This window comes from Prinia subflava, chromosome 19 (assembly GCF_021018805.1).
Source record: "Prinia subflava isolate CZ2003 ecotype Zambia chromosome 19, Cam_Psub_1.2, whole genome shotgun sequence".
NCBI lineage: Eukaryota > Metazoa > Chordata > Aves > Passeriformes > Cisticolidae > Prinia > Prinia subflava.
In genome coordinates, this window is record NC_086265.1 from 5300591 (window position 1) to 5320885 (window position 20295).

The 20295-nt window shown below is 41.7% G+C and overlaps 1 protein-coding gene across 1 annotated transcript; it reads right to left on the reverse strand.

Annotated features, from left to right (window-relative positions):
- Positions 1-1271: 1271 nt before the first annotated feature.
- Positions 1272-19108, reverse strand: SUSD2 (sushi domain containing 2). The gene is made up of 15 exons (XM_063416288.1): positions 17995-19108; positions 16850-17054; positions 15421-15572; positions 14757-14924; positions 14337-14511; positions 12738-12939; positions 11645-11730; positions 11148-11416; positions 10029-10172; positions 9508-9663; positions 8166-8414; positions 6821-7093; positions 6126-6308; positions 1859-1949; positions 1272-1557 (listed from the first exon to the last, which is right to left on the reverse strand). Exons 1-15 carry the CDS (start codon positions 18059-18061, stop codon positions 1542-1544), a joined length of 2436 nt encoding a protein of 811 aa, XP_063272358.1. The 5' UTR covers positions 18062-19108; the 3' UTR covers positions 1272-1541.
- Positions 19109-20295: the final 1187 nt, after the last annotated feature.

Consider the following 20295-nt stretch of genomic DNA (forward strand, 5'->3'; position numbering starts at 1 on the left):
TCACTCCCCTCGTACCCAGTGTCCCGCGGAAGAGGTCGGGCAAGAGCCCGGCAGCCCCGTGGCCTGGCGCGGCCGCTGCCCCTGCCCCGCGCCCGCCCTCCGCCCGCCCGGCTCCCCCTGAGGGTGTGGAGCCGATGGGCGAGCGCAGGTGCAGCCCGGCTCTCCTCTCCTGAAGCCGCGAAGGCACGGACGGACACGGCACAGGGAGAGGACGCTGCAAACTTTCCGAGGGACGCTGGCGTGAGCGGCTCCGCGGCCGCACGCTGCGATTTAGGGCGCCGTGCCAACAGTGGAAAGGCACCACCCGCCCGGCAGAAGTGACCGGGCGGCGGAGCCGTGCTGAGGGAGAGCTGGCACAAGGCAGCGCGGCTGCTGGAGCCCCGCGTCCCCCCTAGGCCGCGTCCCGAGGCGGGCGGAGCTGAGGCCGGGCGGGAGCCGCTGTCCCGGCCCCGGGTGGCAGGGAGAGGCACAGGGACAGCCACAAAGACAACCACACAGACAGACAGTCAGACAGAAAGCCACACAGACATCCACACAGACAGACAGACAGCCACACAGCCAGCCACACGAGCGCCCACCACGCCCAGGGACGCGGGACATCCGCGGGCGGGCACGGACACGGGGCCGTGAGGGGACACAACACAACCCACAGCCAGAGCGGCAAACACAAACACAGCAGCCGAGAGAGAAGGGGCAGCGTGGCTTTCAGAAAATGCACGTGCAGAAATGTAGTGGGGGGGGTTGTTTGTTTGTTTGTTTGTTTGTTTGTTTGTTTTCATCTACCTGAAAATGGCAAAGGACAAAGCGTCAAGGTGGTAATCTCAAGCTGTTCTCTAAACTTCTACAAAGCCTTTACCTGGCTTGCGAGACATTTTAGTAATGGTAGAACAGCTTTGCTAAGAAGCAACCAGGAGAAAAAAAAACCACAACCCACACTAACAGTTAAAAAAAACCATTTTAAAAGTTGCTTTGTCAGGAACAGAAGGAGGGCAAGCATCCTTCTGGCCCCTTTACACCACTGCTGTGTAATCAAATAGCAGCCCATACAGAGAGAGAAAATTTGTTATTCTGAAAGGGTAAGAATCAAAATACAGTTTGTAGGCCTTAACTATTGTATCAATACACAGCGTGGATGCATCTCACTTTTAGCATACAGAAACTTTCTGCCATATAAAGCTGTAAGGTTGATTCTGAGGGGGAAAATATGCTTACATTTCTTTTGGCCTTTGTGACACATATAGAAAGCAAAAAATGGTTTCCATACAATAGCATGGCTTTACACATAAATTTTAATATCACAGCACAATATGCCACATTCTTGTTTCTTTGAGCTGAATTCCTAGTGAATGTAGCATTTCAAAGCTGATGAAATACTGAAAAACAATAGCAGTATTCTGTTAGCTTGCTGCTGTGCTTTTTTTTTTTTTTGTGATAAGTTCAGAAGTATTTAGTTATTCCTCACATCCACAGTCTTCTTTCCAAGGGCTGTAACTCCATTTTGTTTCCATTCACTCAATTTTGATTCAATTTTATCTGGCATTCTATTCGTTGCGGACACTGGAACAGAGAACGCTTAAAAATTTGTAACAGTTGCTAACAAAGTTCAGAAAATCAACCATATCTCCATTTCAATCTGCCAGTATTCCTAGGCAAAACCATTTTCATTCACTATGCTGCCCTCTTTCTCCACCAATCTGTTGCACACACAGTGTATACATCAGTTGCACTTTTTTTTTTTACCTGTAGCACATTGGCAGTTTGTTGCCAGTGGTCATTACTAAATTATTATTTAAAAAGTTGTAACAGTTGCTATTTCTTTAGGAGGTTCATTTGGGTTTTCAGTTCGGTCAAGGCTTACCTGTGCTTTCTGCATAAATAACCCAGACGTGCCAGGACTGCAACACCGACTATTCCAAATACACTGCCAATAATAATTACTTGTTTTTTAGCTGAAAAACAGAGAACAACCATAAAAAACCCCATGAATACTTTGATGTACATTTCTTCATATCTGTTTGAATGCAGTTGCATGACAATTTTTGAAATTGTACGTATAATGTTAATTTTTCTATTCTCTTTATTAGTGGAATTGCCTCCCTTGGCAGGGGGATTGGACTAAATGATGTCTTGAGGTCCCTTCCAACTCTTTACCCTTTCAGATTCTCTGAAATTGGTAAAGATTAGGAACTCACAGAATTCCTACATTTGACTGTTAGGGCAGGTGGCTGCCAAAAGCTTTGTAGTACAAAGGTTAATATGTAATCAGCATTGTGAATATGCAATATTGATGTAGAACTGTCAATCCCAACAACTGAAATGGTTTTCAATCTTTATTCCATATGGTTTGGTTACTTTAATTATTACCCCTATTTTGACATTAAATTTTGAAACTACCTTTGCTGCTTAATAATCTACATAAAAGAGAAGTGACTGCTCTGATGTGGGTACATTGGACTGCATCAGAGAGTTTGAACATGCTAAAACACGAAAAGTGTCAACTTGATTCTGTGACTGCCTAACAATGACACCTGAAAAGAAGAAAGAAACCAGATATGAAAAACTTTTAATAAAAAATATCATTTTGTTTTCTTATTCTACTAAGCAGTGGCAGATTACCATGACACATAGGAATATTTGTAAAAGTTAGGAGATGCTGCATGTGGAGTGAACTGTCCAGGAGAAACAATGATTCCTGCATTCAGGGCTGCATTTTTGTCAGCCCTTCCTTCCATCATTTTGTCACACCTGCCCAAACCACAGTCATGGCAGAGTGACACAGCAGACACTTCATGGCAGAGTGACACAGCAGACACTTCTGTGATTCTAGAACAGATTATTCAGCTGCTAATTTGGTTTATAGTGAAGTTTAGGGAAAGAAATGGGATACATAAACCGTTTCACAAGCATTGTTCCGTCTTCCTGTAACTTCTGAACAAGGCTCACATCCTAATGTTTGGCTCCATCCTTCACAGGGAGCACCCAGCCTCTGCCAAGTGATGAGAACCCACCACTGGCTAAAATAGTTAGTCCAGTAGTGATTTGCCTCTGTTGTGAAATCTTCATGTTTAGAAAAAGCACAGAAGACTAATGAGATTTCCGACAGCTTTTCAAAACTAACAGTATTTACACAGAGCCTGAGCGTGGAAAAGGAAATCTAAAAGTAAATAGAGGAGCAGGGGGGAAAGAGAAAATAATCCAAAAGAAACAAAACTGGATTGCCCTTAATATCACCAAATTATTATCTCAAAAAGACTTTATGTACATATATTGCCACCATCTTATGATTTTTAGCTGGATATTATATCTGATTTTACTAGAATCTTCTTTTTGCTTTTGCTGGATATCTTCTTTGTTCTTCCTCTTTGTGATATTCTGTGAAGAGGGCTGTGGTACTGGCAAGACTTGCAGTGGGATTGTAATTAGAAGCATAGCAAAATAATTATTAGCAGAGGATTTCCATGGAAACTTTAGTTCACGGAAGCAAAACTCAAAAACAACAATATGCAGGCCCAACAGCATAATTTGTATTAGAAGTTTCAAAATACCCAAATGGATTTTGTAAAATAACTGGCATTATATTTTCTTGTTTTCACCTCTTTTCCCATCCAATTCTCCTAGTTCCCATGCCTTTATTTCAGCTATTCTCTTTGGAAAATGGAAGTGTACAGCAACTAAAAAACCTTGGTGATTTGCAAGACAGCTTGAATCTGATGTGCCACAAAACTGCAGCAAGCATAACAAACACAGCATTGTAAAGAAGTACACCTGTAAACTTAGAATAACAGAGGGCTGGGCCCCGTGCTTTTGACCAGCATGAAAGAAATAATTTGAGAAAGTGTGTGTTTAATAGTTCACTCTCAAAGTAAAAATGCGACTGCTGGTCACAGTGGCTGGGTCAGTGGTCACCCATTCAGACACCCAGAAAGTGGGAAGGGCTGTCAGTTAATTTTGTCAACATTTTCCTGATGTCAAGAAGGTCTTTGTCACAGGATTAGATAAAATGGATGTTGGTGAAACAGCAGCATGCTGATGTGGAAAGAGAAAAATAATAAAGAAAACTGACCTCAGGAACAACAGATTTTGACAACACAAGGACCTTTTCTGTACTGAAGAAGAGAAGGCTTGTGGGATAGAGAATAGAGAAAACAGCTGAATCAAGAAGTAAGACAAGGAAAACAGGCACTGGATTTCAACTATGTCTTGAAACAGAGGCAGAAATGTATTTACTGGAAAGCAAGCACTAGCTGTCCATGCTATAAAAATATGGGAAGTTTAGACATAAGTGAAAGGAACTTTGAACTATATTGCCTCTCTTCTCTGTAGAGACCTGGGCCTGTCAATAAAATGGCCTTCTCAGACAAACACTGACATCTAGCAGAACACCTGATGGAAGAAGGAGAAGCAAGGCTAGATACAAATGCCATTATTAGGGCCTAGCAGTAGGACAAAAAGAATGGAGAAATTTGTATTTTTATATTGTGTTGATCAGTTGTTGGTATTGTCAGTATCCTGCTGCTGTGGACAGCATTGCCATACTCCAACTTCCTGAGGCTAATGAAAACCATCAGTTTTGGTTCACATTGCAAATTAACTAGAATGCCAAATATTAAATAATAAGGAAGATCTTTGTTGCAATCAGTTCAATAAAATTCTTTCACACCTTGTTTTTCTTTGTCATCTTTCAGTAAAGCATTGGAAAACATTGTGGGTTTTGTTTGCTCATCCACGAAGCTGTATCATATCTCCATCATTCTGAGTGCAATCAGTCACTGTTTATCTTCCAGCTCCTTTCCTCTGATCTCACAGGGCTGCCTTTCTGTCCCCCTTTTGCTTGTGTAAATGTCAGCATCTGTTTTGCTTATTGAGACCGACTGGCTCTTATCCAGTATGTATGTGGTTGATGGCAGCAGTGGAAAAATATACTTAGCTTTCAGCTTGGCAGAATGTTTTGCCACTGCCTTTTTAAGATGTCCTTTGCAAATTTTTCTGCTGCCCAAACTCACTGCAGTTCATCTTACAAATATTATTAAGTTCAGAACTGCATTGGAAATGTAAAAGCAATTGATACAAGCCAGCAGAGGCTGATGAAATGTGCCAGCATGACAGGAATTCGCTGCTGATGTGAACTGCACTTTCCACATTTCTTTGGAAGGGTCTCAGAATGGAGAATCTGTTAGCATGAATTATTTGATGAGTGCTTTTGGGAACTATTAACTCAGCATTAAAAATGCTTCAACATGCCATCTGGCCTTGCATCACCCTGGTGCTTTGAAATATTGCCATCTTGAGGACATTTGGAGTGTATGTGGTGAATGAATAAAAAGAAAATTTTGGGCCATTTTCTGTAAATCATAGAGACAGCCTATGCTACTAAACTGCTACTAAATCCAGCAATCACAGGCTAATTGATAATCTATTAATAGTAACACAAGAGGGGTAATAAATCTGTTATATATACTAAATACTATTGCATCATTCACAATATTTTTACTGCTATAAAAGTAGAATTATGTTTTGAGATAACATAATCTTTTAGAAAAAAGGAGTGAAAGTGTTCAAGAAGTGTGGGCTGTGTCTGCTCTTGAATAACAGAATCACAGAACAGTTGAGGTGGATGGGCCCTCTGAAGGTCATTTTGTCCAACTCCCCTGTTCAAGCAGGACCACCCAGAGTTGCCCAGGACCATGACCTGACAACTTTTGAATATCTCCAGGGAGGGAGACTCTTCTCAGGGCCAGTGCTCAATCACAATCACAGTAAAAAAGGGGTTTCTGATGTTCTGAGGGAAGGTTCTGTGTTTCAGAGCATGCCTGTGGCCTCAGGTCTTGTCCCTGAGCACCACTGAAAGAAGCCTGGCTCCATCCTCTTTTCACCCACCCTTCAGGTACCTGTACCCACTGATAAAACAAAACCTTTTAAACCACCAAAACGCACAAAACCACCAGAAATCACCTGTTATTTAGATTTGAATAACAGTCTTTCTAGAAATTCAGACATCTCATGTCCAATGTTTTACCAAGTGACAGAATTTGCTTTTTTCAAGGGTCATCATGGTATACTGAGATGGCCCTGTCCTTGATAATGATATTTTACTGACCACAAGTGATATCTAAAAGGCAACAGACCTGTTACAGGGCTGCACTGGGGTGTGTCTCCTGACCAGGCTCCTGACACTTGGCAAGTTCTTTCCTGTGACCCCGTGAGTTCATAGCCCTCATTGCAGGTGAAACTGATGGTTGAGCCCAGCAGGTAGTTTGTAGCATTCTTTCTTCCATTGGTTGGATGTTCCAGCCAGCCACAAGAGATCACTAATAAAAGAGACATATCTGGTTAGAGTATTTAGGATTTGGATCAGCAAATATCCATTACAATGATTCAAACAGCATTTTAGCAATTCATGGAAAAACAAAGATTTTTAGGCTATCTGAAAGACTTCCTGCTACTTTTAAAAATTATTTTGAAGTCCAAGGAGTACAGCTTAATGCATATAAAATGAAGATAAACTTTCTACACTGTGGTGTTATAGTGGAATAAATGGAAATATATTTATTTTGAGTTTGCCTAAGTATTTTATCAGTACAGAATTTTTCTGGTACAAGGATGATTCCCCATGATCAGATTATTTATAGGTGCATGAACCTACAGTTAAGCAAAGCCTCCTCAAACAGTGTTAACTCTTTAGATGCCCTGTAGAAATAACTGTAGTGATGTTCCCTATGGGCCGTTCACTTAAAGTTTGGACTTGATGATCCTGGTGGGTCCCTTCCAACTCAGACTATCCTGTTATTCTGTAATGATGTTTTATGGAATGATGGATCACCTGGCTCTAGATGTTCTACCAGCAGCTTGTGATTCTGATGGGAAAGTCTTGTGGAACTCCCCAATTGAAGGTTTCTTGTTGTCAGGACATCGAATCTGCAGAATGGGTCAGAGCCACAGCGTGAGACCATCTCTTCTACCAGGGGATCAGCAGGGTCTTCATGAGGGGAGAACACGGGCAGAAAGGAAGCATTGTGCTTTTCCCCATAAAAGAAACTGTTCAGTAAGAACTCCGTGTCATAAGTAAAGAGAGAAGTTCCATTTTCAATAGCCCCTTGCGAGACAGAGAAAGAAGGAGAGATTCATATGTAACATTGCCAACATAGACCACCTTCTGCTACTAATCCAAGTTCTTATCTACAGAAATGTAGCTAGAGCTGGAAGAGATATAGGAAGCCCTACAGCATCCTTCCAGCTCAAGATTATTTTCCTTTTCATATGCAACATCTTAACTTAGCACCAAAGCTGGTGTTCATTTAACCTGCTGTTGGACCATTTTCTTAGAATTAGATCCAAATAATTGTGTAGCTGTGATTTTCCATGAAGATGGTTTTATGTGCCTCCTAGCAAAATGGTGACAACAGACAGAGCTACCTAAAGCAACCATTATAAGCAACACAGATCCTGAGACTGTGTGTCCCTAAATTCATCCTATAAGCCATGGTCCTGCTTCCTTTTTTCATTTGGCTACATCAGAAACTTGCTGAGGCTGAAGCAGTGAGTTTTCAGCATGATCTGAACCTTGGAGCATGCTTACACTGTGCTCAATACAGAGATCAACTGGTAGCCAGAGGATATTTTGCATTATGTTTCTGGCCCATCTCCTAACCTGATGTCAGAAGGAGTGCTGACCAATCTAATGCTGCATGTTGGATAGAGCAGCTTAATCACTCATTCAGTGTTAGGAGCCATTCTTTTACACACATCCCTCCACATCCTCTTCTTTAAAGGGACAATTACTAAATTGTGATTTAATAAATGATTTTTTCAAATTGTCGGCATGGCACATGATGAAAACACTGCTAATATTCTGGAAAAAGACAGCTAGCCCTGGCTTTTTCTATACTTCTGTAACACTGTAGTCTGCTGATGCTGTGTTCAGCTGACCATAGTAGATGGTATTCTGAAAGTGTAAACTGTGAAATACAAGGTCTGACTCCTGATGGAACAAAGTGCTGAACACTCCGTCATGGTTTCACTCCCCCCATGGGTAGAGGGTGTATTTCTCTTACTCCCTTCTCTTCTCCCATTAGTGGTTGCTTGGCACAGACTTTCCTAGTCCTTAAATCATGAGCTGTTTTGAATTTGTAAAGAAAATGTAATAACAGACGAGAGAAATTACTTACAGCTAGCTCCAAACTCAAACACCTGCTGGGGACTTGCATGAACTGACATGGTGGTTTTATTCTTGAAGGTGTAGTCATCCTCTGGATTGCCATTCATTACCCCAAAGAGACCCCATGTGTGATTCACCAACTTCTCTGGGAGAAGAACTGTCAGGGTCAGAAATCCTTCACTTCCCCTTATTTCCACTCCAGACCCAGAAGAGAACATCACTGTGATGTTCTGATCAGGTGTAGAATAGAGAAAGAGACCTATAACAGTGAGATGAAGAGGACAAAATAGCTAATTATCCATAGTGGAAAAAAAAAATTGTTGTGTTTTAGCATCAGTTAAAATCATCAGTTTTAACCATTTTTCATACAGCTTTTCCTCCTTTCCACTCTGAGCTGTACTCTGAGAAGCATTTAAAGGGAAGCCACACTTTCACACTACAGTTGTAGTAGATAAGATGTCTACTAAAGAATGGTAGCAAAGAAAGGTCCACTGCTGATATAAGATGCCTCCTGCCAGTGTCCCACACCAGAAGCTTAAAGATAAGAGATATCTGTATCAGAGAGTGGCTGTGAGCTGGAAGCACACAGTTCACAGTTCACAGTTCTCAGTGTTCACAGTTTTCCTCCCCTTCTCCCTTATCTGATCCCTTATATCCCTTATAACTCAACAGATCCCTTACATGTCAACACCTCCCTAATTTGGCTTCTTCCTCAGGCCCCCTCAATGTCCCTTCCATTTTTTTTTCCTTCCTGCATCTCTGCTTCTGCAGCTCCTTGTCCGTGTAGCCCTCCACCTGCTCTTCAGCCATGTGAGGAATACTAATTGCTAGCCACAGAAATTTTCCTCTGTTGAATAGGGGGATTACTGTTATAATTGAGTATTTGTCAAATTATCATAAAGACTTATCAAATGATCACAGCCCTATAGGACAAAAAGCCAATTTTTAATATTTTGGCAGAAGAATAGAGGAATAATATCTGACCTATTGAGAGAGCTCCCAATAGGTAAATGTGAAATTCAGTTATATTTTAGTATATACTTTAGATATATTTCACTATATTTCATTTTATTTGGTAGTCTGCATTGCATTAGATGCAGTAAGCTCAAAGCAGAATGTAGAGGACAGACTTTTTAATTCCAATTACTGTCCACAGGATGAGAAGGAAAACCATTGCTCTACAAACAAGTGAAAGGAGACATTGAAAATGTGGACACTGAAGCCATCTGTTAAAACACTTCACAAAAGGATGCTGAGAAGAGAGTTGAAATGGATGCACCTGGAGATACTTTTAAATATCCATGGGCTCCATCAGAATAGAATTGCTTACAGGGCTGATATGTGTAACTAACCTTTCAAATCCATCCAGGTTTGTTCAGAGAAGCTGAGAACTCTCTGGTTCAAGAGGACCTCCAGGCTCCCATCCTCAGAGCAGCGCACTTCAATCACATCAGAGTTGCTCTCCTGCATGGCCACTGCAGACAAGCCTGTCCCCTGAGCTCCAGTTCCTTCCAAATAAAAAAAAAACCCAACAATGCCATCAAAATGCATCAGCTGGCAGCTGTGCCTATTGATTTCTAGAACTGGCCTTATGTTTCCTTATTGATAAGAATGGGCATGGAGAGAAATACGATTTTTTTGGAGCTCTTAAACACAGTAGGAAACCTTACACTTTCATTAGTCACACCCAATAAAACTAGCAATTAAACTTTGATTGGGAAGTTTCCCTGAAGAGGTTGTCTGCTTTCTGATTCTCCTCAGGATGGTGTCGTTCACAAATGGCCAAAAAAGAACACTAGAGACAGGAGGATTGCTACAAAGTGCAAATCAAGCTCAGAATCTCGAAGCTTTGTTTCCTCTCTTGCTAACTTACCATTGGGAAAGTGTGCCTGCTGTGTCCTCCCTTGCACTCTCAGGGATGTGAGGTCAGACTCTACCAATGTGTATTCTCCTAGGCCATTGAAGGTGAAGTTCAGACCATCAAATGTAACGAAATGAGGATCCCCAAAAGCAGATGCTATTTTTAAAAGCAAACAAGAAAAAAAGAATTAAGAACTAGTGAAAAATCACAACCTGTTACTCCTCAAGTTCATGAGAAAGGAAAGAGGCTAAAGACTGTGTCACATGCAATATATGGGGAGATTTGGACATGAATACACGGCTACTGCCTTATCTTTGCATCCATATCCTTTGCACCCTTGTCCCCTTTTGCACTTCCAATTCCATGTAAACTGCTCCAAACTGCTTCTAATTTATCTTCTTTTGTATGCTTTAATCTGTATAGCAACTAATACAAGGCACCTTGCCATCAAGTTGTAAAGTTACATTTTCACAAATTCATATTAAACTCTGCTTCTGCCAATACTTTTGATGGGATTTCTTTAGGCAGCCAAACCACTCATTCATGACCCCTAACTACCTAATGCAATGCTGTCTACAATTTTCTCCTTTTTTCCTGAGGAGAACTGCTGCCTCTTTGCACTTCTTTATGGGAGGCCAAGTCCTGCTGGACACCTCAGCATCACAGAAGGCAAAACATGTGGTTGCAACAGAGGTATGGCAAGACTTAAAACTGAGACAAAAGCAAGTGGAGAAAAACAGACACACTGTAAATTGTAAAACTTTCTTATTTGATATGAATATTTCTCATCATAATAGCTTTTCTGGTTACTTCCTAGCTGTCATTAACCATCTCTAACCTTTTTTTTCTGAAGAAGTCCACGCAGATGATATAAAGTCGTGGACATTGACTACTATGCTTTGGCTATTTAGGTTCTAGGGGTGAGTGAGATGCCCAACAGCAGAAAATCTTGCAGCAAAATTTAAAAAAATACAGATTTGTAAGTGACATATCTACACATATTCCACGGAACTTTTCCACAGGACGTTGTACCCTCGCCGTTGTTAACTCATATATGCACATATACAAATATTCTAAAAGCCAACACTGTGTCCAAAATTACACTCCATAAGGGAATTGCGAAGCCCTTACCAGCTCGGGGCGGGCGGTACGTCCTGCAGTCACTAGAGGGCCGCCTCTCCATATAGAAGTCACAATTATCAGCCCACAGGCAGCAGTAGTAGAAGCTGATAACATCATAGAGCCAGTGGGAAAAGCCAGGTATCCGGGGAGGCTTCAGGAAAGGTGGTGAACCCCAGTCATGCCCTCGGTCAGGCGTGCTGCCCCCGGTGGAGTCGCGGGTGAGGATTTGGGTTCCCGTGGAGTCATAGCAGCACTGCTGTCCAGCCCCATACAGGGGACTGATTGGGAAAAGCAGCAAGAAAATCAACATTTAGCTCTGTGGGGTCCGTTGCTATTTAGGGGTTACTTATTGCCTTTTTATGAATACACCTAAATATTTCGGTTGCCAAGCTTTATCTGATGTCCAGTTAGACTTCACCCCTGACTTCTGTGATGCTGCTGTCTCTGAGGTGAAAGGATTAATAAAAAAACACAGGGGTTTTAAATTTTTAAAATTTTTTCTTTACCTGGCTTGAATGGCTCTTACACAATGCACAGCACCAGGATGATAAGTACACACGCTCCCCTTTTCAATGTCACAGCCATAATCTGTCTGAAAAATATTGATGTTCACACTTAATGGGGCTCTTTCTTCATTGTCCTTTCTGTTCTTACATTCTGTTCCCACACTTCGTATCTGACGTGTGTGAAGTTGACATGAACTGGTTGAGGCTGGGTGTTGAATAGCATGCAATGATTGGAAAAATCTGAATTTAAAACTGAAGTGTCTGGAGCACCATGTCTGACCTGAACGTTTTGCAGTCTGTTACAACAGACCTTGAAGAACAAATGCAGCCATGTGGGGATTCAGCTCTAAGTGTACAACAAACACAGACACAAACAGAGTAAATGTTTATCCTATGTTCTTAGACAGGCAATAGATCTAATTTTTATCTTCACAAGCTTTTAACTGTACACATCATGTCTGGAGCTTCTTAACCAGACTAGTAACAAGGTTTACCTATTTTTTTTAATGCATAAACACTTGCCATCATTTGGTATCATAAATAGGAGAGGAAGTCACTCTCATCTGGTCCTCAGATCAGCAGTGTAAGTGAAAGTGAAGACTGAATGGCAATTGATTTCTTTTGTCAGTTCCTTGATAACAGGGAAGCTGAGAAGGAGGAAGGAAGCAGGATAAAGGAGATTATGGCTCTGAAGTACAAGGCAGAAGGGTTTGCAGCAAAGTATGATGAACTAGGGAGAAATAGTTTGTTACAGCATGGGACATCACCTTCAAACACAGACTGTCATCTTGTAGGATCTAAAAGAAGTCATTCTGCTCCCAGCTCCATGAAGTGTTTTTAGTCTACCCTTGGAATCACTGTTTAAATTCCCTGTTTGAATGTGATTTCCGTCTCCTATCAGACACTTATATTCAGACTAACTAAATAAGCTGTATTTACTTCTATCATCTGATATGCTATGAGTCAATCTCAATATAACTTAATTTCCTTGCAATGGCTTTTAGAGAGGCAACAGGGGGGTGTGTGGAGTTTGGTACTCCTTAAGCTTCAACCTAGAATTATAATAAGCCAGAAGGATCAATTAATAACTTACATGGAACCTGCCAGTGTCAGCTCTTGCCTGTGCCAAGGTGCAAGGGCAGTCTATAATTTCTTCCAAGAAGTTTGGAAGCAGGTCTTCCTTTTTGACCCATTCAATACATTTTGCAGTTGCCCATGCATTTGGGTCATTTCTGAAGTCTTTCTCAAGGTGCCAAGCCAATGCATGCTCTGAGCTCCAGATTGATGGAATGTTGCTGGGGAAAAAAAAAAGAAACAAAAGATCTGCTAGCTGAACAACCACTATTTTGACAGTAGCACTGTGGCTCAATTGCTAATTATAATTTTAAAACATCTTTTGACTTTCAAGTTATGTCATTGCAAAGCCCACTGCTTTCTTTTTCCTTCAGAAAGTAATGGTAAATCAAAATTTTCCAAATTGAAGAGGTGACAGGACAGCATGCAGTAAGTAGGCAATAATCAGAATACATTTTAGCAATCATGATTCTGGCTTACATAGATCCTTTCAGAGGCAGGTTTTTTATTCATGCCTTCTGACATTCTAATTTCATTTAGGCCAGAATGAAGTATATCTGGATTCTTTAAAAAACCATAACATCTGCACCCCAGTAATATCAGGACTAATGGCTACAGAAACCATTCAGAATCCTTGAAATGTTCCAAAGCCGCTCTGCTTTTCCCCTGTGAAAAATATATCATACACAAAGTGTAATAAAAACCCTCTAGAAGGAGAAAATGTTATCCATCTCTGGGTAGTGACTCCTAAATCTTACTAAAGGTCCTGACATATTAGCAATATGTTGTAACACTGAAGAGGTGGCATTTATATACTCAGAGTCTACACCATCAACATCAAATCTGCAGACGTGGAAGAATTATGAAGGAATATCCATGGAGCACTGACACAGGTAGTTCACCAAAAATCATGGGGAAATATGCAATGAAATAAAAGCAAATGGGCATAAAATTTGAAGGAATGCAAAAGCCTGCATAGAAAATAGAAGAGGAAGGCCTGTGGCTGCAGTGACTGAAGTTCCACGATTAGGGACTCCTCCACAGTTGTGACAAAAGAATCAGCAGGTCCTAGTCTGAGAGTATGGGTTTGGCTGGAGTAATTTTCTTTATACAGCCACATTTTAGACTTGTGACCCAAACAGTGCTGATAACACAGCAGAGTTTTAGCTCCTGCTGAGCAGGGCTGGCACAGTGTCAAGGTCTTCTCTGTTTCTCATGCTGGCCCCCAGTGAGGCCAGGAGGGATCACAGCTGTGATACCAACCCAAACTGACCAAAGGAATATTCCATGTCCTGGACCATCATGTCCATCAATAAAACTGCAGGGATGTTTTTCCAAAGCAGCCCTCACTGGGTGCATCAGTCTGCTTGTGGCAGACTTTGGGATTCTTCCTCCATGCTCCTCTCTACTTAGTAAATTGTCTTTATGTTGGCCCATGAGTTTTTCTCACTTTTGACCTTCCAGTTTTCTCCCTATTTTTTCATAAGAAATGGAGGCTGAGTGTCAGTTTTGAATGCCAAAGGAGACAACATCTTATAAGGTAAGCTATTATTACTACTACTACTACTATTATTATTATTACTACTACTACTACTATTATATGTTGGGATGCACTTGCCTCTGCCCATCTGAATATTTGCTGGGTATAATTCTCAACATTCCAAAGTCCCATGTATTGTAATTTCCTTCGGCGGGTACAGGAACAAAAGAGTATTTCCCTGTATTGGGGATTTCTCTTGCCAAAGTGTAAAGGTATTTCCATTCAGCCATCCAGTTTTCTGAATAACTGTCACCTGTACGACAGAGGAAGAAAATTATTTTGGATGCTGGAAAAGAACAATTGCCACGATATTGAAATTAGATGTCTCCACCCGTATGTGAATGAAGAGGAAAAGCTGACATTATTGCCAGCAGTTATTTATACTTGCAGGTCTCTTCTCGAGGCCTCAGTGAAGGCAATCACAAGCTGTGCAGAGCTCTGCACATAAGTTATGTGTGTGATAAATGCTTGTGCACAGGTAGGAAAAGGGTCACTTACCTGTTTCCTGGTAGCCCCAGACTTCTATGTTGACATAGGTAGTTGCAAGTGTCTGCTGTGTCCAGGTAAGAGTTAAGTTTCCACCAGTGTTGGGGGTGCCATAGTATTGCCATTTTGTCTGATTTACCAATGTGCATTTTTCTCCATCTGAAACTTTGCTGTGATGTACTGCATTGCAGAGCAGAAAAAGAGGGCTAATGACATTTTGGCTTTGCATAGTCCTGAAAAAGTGCTATTATATTGTTTAAGATTTAGCAGTATTTTTCCTGGATATGTTTCACACAGCACAGGATGCATGACATGAAAAGAATAAGCTGAAGCTGAGAGAATGCAACCCTTACTAATATTTGCAGTCCTCAGACTGCAACACCACAAGGCAATTATTTGAAGAGGGGACAAAAAGTGATAGAAGTAGGAATGAAGTGGGAACTGTTTTGGTCAGACTCATTTTTAAGCAGGACTTTTTATCAGTGAATGCTGCTGCTACTCAATTGCTGTGAAAGTTCATATCTCAAAAGATGAATTAACATGAGGCCAGCAAGACTTTCTTTTCTGAGGCCTGTTAAGGAAGAATAGAACTGATCAAAAGGAAAAAGACTTATACAATCTTGCATGCATGGAGGAAGAATACAGGAAGAAGAGGGATGCTGTAGATTTAAATAACCTGATAACCAAGTTCCAGAGTATGGAAACGTTAACCCATTATCTGTAGAAACTTCAAAAGGGATGAAACCAGTCTCATAAAGCAACGGGGAGATGCAGTGGGCTCTTCCATCTGTGTCAACACGGCCACTGGTTATGATTTGCTTCTTGAACCTGTAGATGTTGAAAATACTTTTCATTGTCACCATAGATAGAGGGAAAATTCTGAATGTTTCAACAAGCAACCTTGTGTCATGTATGGACTGGAAAAACCTGCTCATTACATCAATGTGAATTCTGCTGTGAACTGCACAAATATACAGCAATCCACAAACTTTCAATTCATTGTTTAATTACTGGGGGAGGGAGGCCTGATAAATTAGCAACAAAGGGGCAACAGGAAGAGGAAGATAACATTATAGCATTAGTAGGATTACAGGGTGGCTAACAATGACCATGATGCACAGCTATTGCAAATTTCTGATTTTTTTCCCCATGGTAAGTCCTGTGAAGGCAATGAAAGTAATTTCATGCTGTTCTAGAATTTCCATTGCAAAGGTTAACTCAGAACACATTGCTTGTTATTTAACCATTTGATTCCAGTTAGGGCTCTTGCCCAGTGTCCTAGGGTACAGCCCCACCTGTGACTCTTCAAGACTGATATATGAGGACTGTGTATCTTCTCCAAGTGTCAGAGGGAGCTGGGGCCTGCCAGGAAATAGTACCTTTGCTTGTCTGCACTGAAATATGCCTTGGCTATAATTATGTAACTCTACAGGTACATCAAAGTACACAGTTGTGTCCTACAGAATGAATGCCTTGGTCAAAGGTTTTCCAACTAAAGAACTGAAAACCTTTTCAGGTACTGCTACCTAGATGGGAAGGACTCCAACATCTCACTCAGAACCTTCTGTGGAAATAATAGCACAACATTGAGGTAATCAAAATTCAGTGTATTGTATGCATTGCATGTGCCACATGCAGCTAAGTGTGACACAGGCTGACACATTTAGGATCCACAGCTTTCTCTTAGAGGAAAAACATCAGGTGTATCACCTACATTTCTTGCTGTTTTCTCATTCAGATTAAGAAATAAACACTTCTTTCACACAACGGGAAATGCTAAAGAAATACTGGCAATCAAGTGCCCTGAAAGGAAACACTTTTCAAAAAGTCACTGTTTTAATATGTTAAGGGAAGAATGAGCAGAGTTATGATTGTACCACACAATAACTCAACCTAAGAGAAACAATCCTGTGCAGAAATACAGTTAATGAGTATCCTTGAGGCTGAGGGTGAGCAGAACTTTTGTACATTTCAGGATTCTAAAAACTTTACAGTTTTCACTCCTGTATAGCCTGGTCTTGTTTTGTGGTAATTGCCTATTGTTGGAGAATGAAATGATGAAGTTTCTCTTCCCTTTGGCAGAGGAATATAAAATCATGGCCCACCTGCATTTTAGCATAGAAGAGGGATTAAGAGCTGTGTTGGTAATCAAGAAGTCTTTGCCTCCCATAAGAGATCCTGAGTACGGAGAAATTTGAAGACAGAATTCTTTATAATCAGGACAGCATATCCCCAAGGACTGGCATGTCACCTGGCAAGAGCAGGTACCAAGCAGCTCCCCACATCGGTATGCACAAGAGTCTTGAGCTCCTTGTTAAAGGAAGAAAAAAAGAGTCAGGAATGTTACTGAACTCTTCTAGATGTTCTCTGAAGCACAAGTACATCATCCAAAGGACTGCTATAAGTAAATAAAACAGGCTGGTTATGCTAGTTTAGGAATATATTTAGGTGGAGGTTGTAATCACCGGCATATTAAGGTTGCTCCATTTTGAATACCAAAATACACTTATTTACCTCTCAGCCACTACATCATTTCATGAATTCCATGGGTATTTTTACATGTAATAGACAGATAAATCTCCAGCCCCTTAGTGAGTGTCACTAGTTACATTTATTTTTAAGAATAAGTCTTAAACATACCAGAACAGGGGTCCCCCACCATCAACCCTACGTGGGAATCAGTAAGAACAGAAGGCCAGTGCTCTTGGGAGGTTTAACATCAGCAACAAAATGGGCTCTAACGCAAGTTTATTAAGAGCTACTGAAATGTCCACGTGCAATGATGAGATGATCTGGGTAAGTATCAGAAATTCTAAGTTTGGACATGGATCTTGCAAAATTGGAACCAATTATGAAAAAGTAGCTAAGGGAGGATTGATTATTTGGGAGGACCCAAGCAAAAAGAAAAGCAGGGATCAAGGCGGGTGGTGAAGAACAAGCGCAGGAAAATGCAAAGAAGGAAAGAAAAAGATGCTTGTTCAATATGGGAAGCTAGAAAGTTTTTCTCTGTTAAAAATAAATTTACTTCATTCTCCAGATTGTCTGTTTACTTACAGAAGAGATCCACTGACCTGCTGGAAATTATAGAGGAAGGGATTGAAAATGACACCATGCAGGTAAAAGCTGGCCTGTGTGCCTTTGTTTTAGCTTGTAAATATGATATTGCAATTCTTACCAAGCTGTGTATTCTGAAGCAGAGAAGTCAAAAAAGTTTTCACTTAAAGCAGCAAAATGTTTGAAAATCACTCACCTGCATTCCAAAGAGCACTGAGGGTAAAGAGAATGAAGAAAGAAACATTTAAGCCAATGAATTTCATATTTTGTCCAGATGATTCAGGATGGCTGGTTGTGGTAGTCTTCGTGCTAGTCTGGGAAGAGCCTTTAATGTTAACTGGTGTCCAGAAATAAACAAGATTCTCACTGTTCAAAGGTTTGTTGTAAATTACTGAAGCAAAACAAATTGAATGAAATGCTCCATTTCAGAGGTCATTTCCACTCCAGGAAAAGATAGAAGGGGAGATAGTCACTGCAACTCCTTCCAATTAATAGCCAAGTTTTTCTGAAACGGGGGTAGATGTTTATTGTTTTACAAGCATTTCGGCTTCAAAGTTCAAGGCCATGGGATCATTGGCACAAGTTCTATGCTTTAATTTTGCTGGAGGAATTAAAACCTGTTATCACTTAGCAGAATGACAAAGAACACATGCTGACAGTAGAGTTTTGTTCAGAAGATAATGAGATACTGAGGACGCACTTTTGCTGCTCTGTATGTGACAGCATGAGGGTTGATATCAGTGAAGGCAGATCCCTCCTTTTCTCTCATTTTTAGGTGTTAAATTGAAGGAAACTCACCCTTTTTCATCATTTTAAGGGCTTAAATCAGGAAGTTCCCCTCCATTTCAGGGCACCTCTACCTGTTCCCCAGCACCACGTCTCTTGTGTGGGAGCAATCCTTGCACACACGCAGTTTTGGAGGTGGAATCGAAATTCCAGGAACGAGATCCAGAAAGAGAATGCCAGCTCCTTTCCATGGGAAGGCAAACACGTAGCCCCAGTATTCCAGTGAAGGTGACAGCCTGTCCTGGGCAGGTAAAAGCCCCCAAATCCTCTCCGTCCTGGCGGCTTTGGTGGCGGAGCAGCCTTGGGATGCGTTGGATTTTGTGGGTGGAATCGGAGCGATGGCACACGAGCAGTGGCTGCAGTGACTCGCTGGTGGCACCTGGTGACTCCGAGCGCTACTGCAAACCAGAAACGAGCCACGTGCAGCGACTGCAGGCGAGATTCGTGCTCAGGAGCTGCAAACCATCACACGTGTGCATAGGAACTAGAAACTGCAGGCTGGAGCTGGGCTCAACAAACAAGGAAGCTGAAACTTTCTTTGGATAAACCCCTATGTAGAAATTCCTTGTTGGTCTCATCAGTCTGGGTCTGTAGGACTGAATTTTTGCTATCAAGAGACAATAGAGTTGTTAGTAACACAAACCTCTCAAATGTTGTTATCTCTCAGAGAACTGAGGTACTCCCACCTGCCTGGAGTGCTTTGGGGAGAGGCAAGGTGCTGTCCCACTTCTGACTGGGAAAAATGGCAAGAAAATAAAAAGTAGTTTCCCTTCTCTCTCTCTGACCCCTAACCAAAGAAGTCCTGTTGGACAACATGGACATCACTACTCCCTCAGTTTGGGTGAAATATTAATATAGTTTATAAATATTCCTGTTCCCTGCTCCTCAGTTCTTCAGTGCACAGATTTACTCCATCCTTTGTCCCCAACCACACCTTTCCAGCCCAAATCCCAGTTCTCACAGGCACAAACTAAACAGACCTAAGGCGTTGGTTTGATCATTCCCTGGAATTCTGAGCTCCATGTTCCCTGGATTGCTCAACCAAACCCTCACAGCAGTCTCACCTGACCCCAGGGACTGCCCTCAGACCAAGCCCATCACCAGGGGTGGTGGTTCAGATTGGAAAGATGTAGAGCAGCAGATGTTAGGGCCGTGCCAGGATGGCCTTGGCATGGCTTTTCCAGTGCCAGTGCTCCTGGAGCTCTGGGCTCTCAGACTCTCTCAAGCCTAAGCCTGGCCCCAACCCTCACAAAAAATAATACCTTGTGTAGCTGTTGAGTCCTCTACTGGAAGAGAGGGAGCAGCTCATCAGGAATGCACTTCCTTTGTCTCTCTTAGCTCTGGAACGCTTTCATTATCGTGCACAACCAGGATAAACAAGTGAGATTAGAAACCCTCCAAGCAAAATCTGTGCTCAGGCAAGCAGAGCTTTGCAGGACGCATGGTAATCCTTCTCTACAAAGCACATTCCAAACATTTGGCACCTCCTGCATTTATAGGAATGAAGGAAGTCATGTCCCTGCTGGCTTTCACCTCCTTTGGGGGTATAGATGGGCCCTACCTCTCCAAGCTCTTTGCCCAGTGAGCGTGCCAGGGAAGCAAGCTCGTGGCTGCCCTTGGAACCTGTCTCTAAATAGTTTCATTCTGGCAGGATGATGTAGTGGAGCCTGGCTGTTATTCCTACCCCCTGGGTCACACAAGGTAGCAGTGA

Excerpts from the sequence above, each read along its gene's own strand:
- SUSD2 (XM_063416288.1), bottom strand. The coding sequence starts at position 18,061 with ATGAAATTCATTGGCTTAAATGTTTCTTTCTTCATTCTCTTTACCCTC. Across the intron at positions 11,417-11,644 it reads GTAAGAGCCATTCAAGCCAG|TCCCCTGTATGGGGCTGGAC; the intron begins GTAAAGAAAAAA and ends TTTCCCAATCAG. Across the intron at positions 9,664-10,028 it reads GCAGGCACACTTTCCCAATG|GAACTGGAGCTCAGGGGACA; the intron begins GTAAGTTAGCAA and ends TTTATTTGGAAG.